Source organism: Helobdella robusta (genome assembly GCF_000326865.2).
Source record: "Helobdella robusta unplaced genomic scaffold HELROscaffold_194, whole genome shotgun sequence".
In the NCBI taxonomy this organism is placed as follows: domain Eukaryota; kingdom Metazoa; phylum Annelida; class Clitellata; order Rhynchobdellida; family Glossiphoniidae; genus Helobdella; species Helobdella robusta.
The window spans coordinates 11,439-20,074 of NW_008704056.1; the positions used below are offsets into that span (position 1 = coordinate 11,439).

The 8,636-nt window shown below is 31.4% G+C and overlaps 1 protein-coding gene across 1 annotated transcript; it reads left to right on the forward strand.

Annotated features, from left to right (window-relative positions):
* Positions 1–6,608: 6,608 nt before the first annotated feature.
* HELRODRAFT_184177 (hypothetical protein) lies at positions 6,609–7,429 on the forward strand (the record flags this gene model as incomplete). Its single annotated transcript, XM_009016909.1, has 3 exons — positions 6,609–6,639; positions 6,903–7,027; positions 7,163–7,429. The coding sequence occupies 3 exons, from the start codon at positions 6,609–6,611 to the stop codon at positions 7,427–7,429; spliced, it is 423 nt and encodes a 140-aa protein (XP_009015157.1).
* Between the last annotated feature and the right edge of the window lie 1,207 nt (positions 7,430–8,636).

Consider the following 8,636-nt stretch of genomic DNA (forward strand, 5'->3'; position numbering starts at 1 on the left):
CGGTGGATCAGTGGTTAGAGCGCCTGTTCCTGTCTTGCGAGGACCTGGTTCGAATGCAAGAGATATCTACCTACCTACACTCCATCCTGTGCTGTTTAACGTGCCTTTAATGTCCGTCTCTGATTGGTTAAACACTTTAGAAGATGGCGATATATAAATTACTGTGATTGGTTGGGTGGTTGATTGGTTGTTTGGTTGATAGGTTGTTTGTTTGGTTGGTTGGTGGTTAATTAGATGGCAGGTAGGTGGGTAAAATGATGTATGGAGAGGTGGATGAATGAATGAGTGGATAGATAGATAGATAAAATAAAAACAAAGGTAAATGCAAAATGAATAAGTGAACGAAAGAAAAAACAAACGAATGAATGAATAATTGAATGAAACACTAAATAAACAATAGATAGATGGATGGATGGATGGATGGGTGGATGGATGGGTGGATGGATGGATGGATGGATGGATGGGTGGATGGATGGATGGATGGATGGATGGATGGATGGGTGGATGGATGGATGGACAGGACAATGAATAAATGGATGAGCGAATAGATGAAAGACTTCTCAAAATAAAAAAGACATTTCATCGATACGTACGTCAGACGATGGACCGACGGATGAATGGATGAATGAAGTCGTTGTCAGTTAGATAGAACAGTAGATGAATGATGGATGGATGGATGGATGGATGGATGGAGAGATGGAAAAATTAAATAAGGAATGAGTTAATGATTGATAGATCAAAGATTCGGTTTTGAAAATATGATAAGACGTTAATATAAATCAATGATTGGACAAATATATTACTAAATAAATGAATGAATGAATGAATGAATGAATGAATGGAATGAATGAATGAATGAATAAACAAATAAATAAATAAATATATATATATATATATATATATATATATATATATATATATATGAATGAAAGAATAAACGAATGAAGGAGGACATTTTGAAACACACACGCTCACACACACAGGCGCACGCACACACGCGCACACACACACACACACACACACATAACAAGTAAATAAGATATTAATCAAAAAATAAACAAACTAATTATTTAAATGAAACAAAAAAGCAACCAAACAAACCTCCTACTATTTGTCAATAATTAGATAAAATTAGTTTTGTTAATGTTATTGTTTATTATGGTAATAATAATAATAATTATTATTAATTTTTATTATTATAAAACTTTGGGTAAATTTTTACATTTTAAAAAACAAGTAAATTAGTTGGTGAATGTAAGTTAATTAATTAATTAATTAACTAACTAATCAAAAATTATAAAATATTAGAACAATAATAATGTTATTAATCTATAATTATTATTATATTATAATTATAATTAACAGTTATAATAAAATACATGATGATTCTTCAAGTAAAAATAAAAACAAACATAGCACGCTGTTAAACCGCTAGCGAGCTTCGTGTGCTAATAAAATGCTGAAACACATTAATATATCTTATGTTTAGTATATCTATCTATTTAGTATATCTAGTATATCTTTGTACATACAGATGATATGAACACTACACATATATGTGTCAATATTATGATATGATATATATATATATATATATTGATTTATATATGATATGTATATATACATATAGAGTTGTTTAGGAAACTTGTATACCTGATAGTATGAATCCTAAATATAAATATATATATAAATATAAAAAAAAAAATATATATATATGTATATGTGATTATATATGATATGTGATTTCGTATATATATATATATATATATATATATATATATATATATAATCGTACGTATATATATATATATATATTCGTTTATTTATTAATACTGTAACCATCTATAATAATAATACTATAAAATTGATTATGGGTTTTAGTAAGAGTAATATTATTATTAGTTATTATTATTTATTATTATTAATTATTGTTATTTTATTATTATTATTTGTTATTATTATTCATATTTATCGTCGCCAGCAGTGCAAACAAGGAGCGTGCAAATGCTTACCTACCTACCTATCTCCAATGTGCTTTTATTGCCAATATATACCGCGTCAATTATCATCAATACGTGTCTCTTGTATGTTCATTTGTATGTATGTTTGTATGTGTGTTTGTATGTGTGTTTGTATGTTTGTTTGTTTGTGTGTTTGTTTGTGTGTTTGTGTGTTTGTGTGTTTGTATGTATGGTTGTTTGTGTGTTTGTATGTGTGTTTGCTTGTGTGTTTGTATTTGTGTTTGTATGTTTGTGTGTGGACATGTGTGTGTGAATGTATGTATGTAGGTTCGTTTGATGTGGTTTTTAATTTATCATTAATTCGTGTCTCTATGTATGTTTGTATGTTCGATTGTATGTTTGTTTGTATGTGGCCTGTATGTGTGTTTGTGTGTTTGTTTGTTTGTTTGTGTGTGGATATGTGTGTGTGAATGTATGTATGTAGGTTTGTTTGATGTGTTTGTTAATGTGGTTTTTCATTTTAATCTTTCAGAAAATTTTTTATACATATTTAAAATTTGAAAGCTATTTTTAAGTATAAAATTATCTTTAATGTGTGTGTGTGTATGTGTGTGTATATGTGTGTGTGTAGAAATGTGTTTGTTTGTTTGTGTGTGAATGTGTGTATATGGTTGTAAGCAGAAATGGAGTACATGGTTTTATGATAACGGTGCTATATAAAAAGGGTTATCATCTCATCATCTCTATTAAAAGTATCCTATTTCAAATAGATATATTCTTAGATAGTAATGTATCTATCGCGTATTTTGAGGTATCAATATGGGGTGTGTGTGCGTGTGTGAGATTTTGTAAAAAAAATTTTGATGTAACACTTTATACAATTGATCATGCGAAGAAATGGTGACGATGAGTATGACGTTGGTGGTGGTGCTGATGATGATAATTATGGTGATGATGATGGTGATGAATTATGAAACAAACACACAAACATACATATATAGGCCTACAAACAAACAAATACACAAACAAATACACAAACAAACAAACATGTATACATACATAGGCCTACACGCATACAAACAAACAAACACAAACATACATGTATACATACAACCCATATTAATAGACAAACTTGCATGTCTGTATATTTTTACCATCCATGTTTTTGAATAAATTAATATTGAATTAATTGTAGGTTTGAGTATGTGTATGTGTGTGTGTGTGTATGTGTGTGTGTCTGTGTGTATGTATGTGTGTGCATATATGTATATAAATGTATAGTTGTATAAGCAGATATATAGTAGGTGTAATAACAGTTTCGAGTGAGATCCACTCAGACATCTTGTCGTCTGCTCATGATGATGATGATGATGATGATGATGATGATGATAGTGACGAACAGTATGGTAATGATGATGATGGTGGTGATGATGATAATGATGGAGATGGTAAAGATGATGATGATGATGATGACAATGATTGTGATGATGAGGATGATGAAGACATTATCATTTTGAGTTAAACTTACATATGAATAAAAATGTTATATCAGAAAATCAGAGAGAAATAGGATGAAGAGAGTATGAGAGAGAGAGAGAAGAAGAAGAGAGAGAGATAAAGAAAGAGAAAATAGAGTAAAAGAAAGCTTACAGACACACAAAAGTATCATCTTCTTTGATACATGTGTATCATGTACATGTGTATCAAACTTCCTCCCTTTTAATGTTGTAATGCTCCCCGAGTTATGTCAGTTAACTTGTACTGGATACTATCTTACGGGTTCAATTTGAATAGGAGTGTAGTATCTGTGTGTGTGTGTGTGTGTATGTGTGTGTGTGCGTCGTGTGTGTGTTTGTATGTGTGCGTCTGAATTTATGTACAAATTCTTTCAACATCTTACATTAATTTCATTTTTCTTAAAAAATAATTTTACATTTTGAAACGTTTGAAGCACTTTGCAACGCACTGGAGGTCAATGGTAATGATGCCGTCGTTCTTCGTCTTCCTTTCATTCTGTTTCTTTTAACAATTTAACAAAAATTTTAAAAAGTTGATGATGTCCATTTGTAAAAGTATTATTTTCAATTGAGAATGTATTAAATTGAAATGTTAAACAAAAGATAGAATTGTTTACATGTATGTATGTATGTATGTATGTATGTATGTATGTATGTATGTATGTATGTATGTATGTATGTATGTATGTATGTATGTATGTATGTATGTATGTATGTATGTATGTATGTATGTATGTATGTATGTATGTATGTATGTATGTATGTATGTATGTATGTATGTATGTATGTATGTATGTATGTATGTATGTATGTATGTATGTATGTATATATGTATGTATGTATGTATGTATGTATGTATGTATGTATGTATGTATGTATGTATGTATGTATGCCAATGCATGTTTGTATGTTTATTTGTTTGAAACAATACCAAAGGATCTAAGATGATGTTTGCGCTGAATACAAAAAAAACTTGAAAAAATTCTCATCTTTTAAATGAATTTCAAGTTGAAAAGATAGACATATTGTTTGTATGTGTGTATGTATGTGTGTTTGTATGTGTGTATGTTCGTCTCTATGTGTATTGTGCTTAAAGTTGAGACGGAAATTTCAAAAGACAAAAGGCTTGCAAATGAGCATAGGACAACATCATAAAAGAGCAGCAATAACATCATCATCATTCATCCATTCTTCCATCCATCCATCAAAAACAATAGAAATTCAATTCAATAAATGAATGAATAATGAGTGGTTGAATGAATGGATGAATAATTGGATGAATGGATAGACGCATGGATGGATAGATAGATAGATGGATAGATGAATGAAAAAATGAAAGTAGGGATGAATTAAGGAATGACTGAATGAAAGAACAAAGAAGCGAACAATGGAATGAACGAAAAAACGAATAATCAAGTGATAGAAAGAACGGATGAATAATTGCTAGTAACAGTAGATAACGAAACAACAAAATGCCGACAACTTTTGCGTTAATAGGTTGCAGAGAGTATGAATGGCAGCATTCAAATAAATGATGAATTAAACTCACAATTCGGCAATTTATCATCGTGAATTTATAATGCTACATTTGTCCAACTCTCTCTCTCTCTCTCTCTCTCTCTCTCTCCTTCTCTCTCTTTCTCTCTCTATCTTTCTCTACGTTTGTGATGTGTATTGTTTCGCGATGCTTTAACGCTTAATTTGAAATTTTGAAACGTAAAATTTGTTAACAAAGGATGTTCATAAATAATTTCATACGTACGTTCGTTTCAAGCATCAATATGTGTGTCTACATACATATGTACGTATACATACAAACAAACGAATGAAAGAACAAACAAACAAACGAACAAACAAACAAACGAACGAACGAACGAACGAACTAACGAACGAACGAACAATCGAGCAAATGATGTGAGATAGTAAGTGATCCAGGCCTAGCATGTTCTGCACAAAAACAAAAGAACGAAGGACGAACAAACACAACACAAGTGCATAATATTTTGTTCCTCAATGCAAATCACTGGCAAAGAAAATTTGAAAGAACGAAAATGTAGAGAGAGAATCTGAAGTATCCGAAACTGTATGAAGGCAGGCAAGCCTAACCTCACCTAGCCATTTCAAGGTATTTGTCGTATTTATACCACAAAATTCTGTTGTATTCATATTCTGTTTATCATTCTGTGTTTTTCATCTGTTATTTTTTTATTTTAGAAAAACAAAATTAAATAATTAGAATGAAATGAACATACTTGTGGTGTAACTTAGGTGCATTATTAACGCTGAAGTTGAAATGAAATTGATGCATCCATTTATTTTTTTCAAAATTTTTGAAGAAAAAACATTTTTTGGTGTTTTATTTTGTTAATTCTTTCGTTAAATATTCTAAAATTTTAGAGGAAAATAAATTTTTGTGTCGATTCAAGCTTTGTGAAAAAAAATTTCTGAAAAAATAAATGAATCAGCATTAAGTGGATCGGATTTCTTAACAACAAAGAAAAAAAGTCAACCGCAGTAGAATTTGCCTTAATGGCTCAATTGTTGTTCTTTGGAGACATGTAACATCACTTATTATCGTGACGACCAGGATGACGTTGTTGTTGATGCTGCAGCTGATGATGATGACGACGATGATAATATTTACAACGAAAATGACAAAAATGATAAGTGATCAATGAAATAGTGATGAATGCTGATCGTATGATTAGGCGAGGGTAATAAAATATAAATATACAGAAGAATACGCTCGCTTTAGTAACTCATCATACAAACACACGCATCTACACATGAATAAACACACACCACACACACACACACACACACACACACACACAAAGACACACACACACAAAGACACACACACACAAAGACACACACACGCACAAAGACACACACACATACAAACAAAAATACGAACATTGAACGTTTGTACCTAGGAACGCCTCGGTTCAGCCGCTAAAAACATTTTTCAGGCATTAGACACATTGGTACGAAAAAAAAAACATACGTACAAACATACAAACAAACATACATACAAACGAACAAACGTACAAACGTACATACAAAAAAATAAACAATCAAAGTAGATGAAAAGAAAATTTGAAAGAAAAAAAAATAAAACAAATGACATATGGCAGATGACGAGTTTGATGATTACGATGGTAATAATAAAAATAAACAGAATAATAAAAATATTGATATTAATAATATCACAAATAATAATAATAATAAACATCAAAATCTTTTCAAGATTTCTGTGATGATATGCAGGAAATAAAGATAAAATACTTCAAATTATACAACTTTCCCACCAACGAAACATCAACAACATCAACAACATCAACAACAACATCATCAACAACAACAACAAAAACATCAACAAAAAATTAATATTGATAACATCAGCGCTAAATTAGTATTTTAGAAACATCAACAAAAATTACAACTAATGTACATTTAAAACATGAAAAGCTGGGAAGGTGCGTCTTGTACGTATCTATGCACTCTTGTCTTCAAGCCGCAAAATTCAATCTAGATTGCAATTTGAAAGTTAGTAAAATCTCATTGAAAAAACAGTTCACTCGACGACTGGACGAGTGACGAGACGAAACTAAATTTTATTCAAACTCTGAACAGAAAAATAAACATGGGTAGATGGCACGTTGTTGAATTCCTTTCATCTAGCGGACTCAAAGTTCATTCGGAAAAAATTTGAAAAAGACGAAGAAGAATGTAGAATGTCCAGAGAGGTTTGTCGAAAGCTGGGATAAAGAGAAGATGGAAGATCCAGAAATAACACCAAGAAATAAAACAGAGTGTAACGATTCAACTTGGTATAACCAGACTTCAAAATTTGATGTGGCTGAAAATTTTGTTGAAGTAAAAAATGCTGATGACGACAACACATCGGTAACCAAATCAATGAAGTTACGATCCTTCTTGTCAATATGAAGGCATGCTACTAGAGATAAAATTATGTAGATAAATTTATTTCCATTGAATTTTCTTATAATTTCTTGGCCTATCTTTTTTGGTTTCTGAATCTATTATGAAACTCTTCAACGGTGGCTCTCATAAAATCATTGGAACTCATATGTATTTAATGATTTAACTTGATTTAATGATTTATTGATCATATGTATTTAATGATTTAACTAAATCTACTTGGAGACCCAAAGTATGTATGCATGCATGCATGTATGTATGTATGTATGTATGCATGCATGTATGTATGTATGCCTGTATATAAGTGCGTTGGTTTGACAAACACCAGACAGACATGTTACAATCAGACTCCAACTACTACTCACTTTCACACGGTGGCACTAAGCACTAACGAATGCACACAAACATACACACGCAAACACACGCACACACACGCATACACAAACACACTCACGTACACATACACGTACACAAACACGTTTAGATGTACGTATGAGTTAGCGGCAGACGCGCGCATAAATTGCGTAGTCTGCAAATGTGACGCTACGTCTAGTCGAGCGTCGCTACGTGTGTATCAGTGTATGTATCTGTGTATGTATTCGTGTGTGCGTGTTTGTTTGTTTGTTTGTGTGTGTGCGTGTGTGTGCGTGTGTGTTCGTTTTCATGTCAGCCATGCAAGTAGTTTAATTGTTTAACCACGTCGCCATCATATGCTGGAGTGTGAAAATTATGCTGATAATGTTGGAATAATGAAGAGGACGATGTTGATGCTGATGTTGTTGTTGTTGTTGATGTTGTTGTTGTTGATGATGATGGTGATGATGATAAGGGTGATATTGTTGACGATAATTTTGATAATGATAATAATGACGCGAATGAAAACATAAGGTGCCTGATTGGATGAATAAAATTGATTGATGAACACCCAACCACACGTCTGTACGCTTCTTCTGCAGTATCACATAATTTAGTGCGAGTGTATTTGATGGCGAGGACGATCAGATGATGATGTCGTTGTTGTAGTTGCTGCTCCTGCTGCTGATGTTATTGTTATTATTATTGTTGTTACTATTATTATTGTTATTATTATTATTATTATCGTCGCCATCTTTTCAATTGTTCCTAAACGAAATCATCAATGGATAGCTATGTAGATGGTAGATCTGTAGTACGAATGCAATTAGAATTTAAATGATCATTTACATTTTATCTT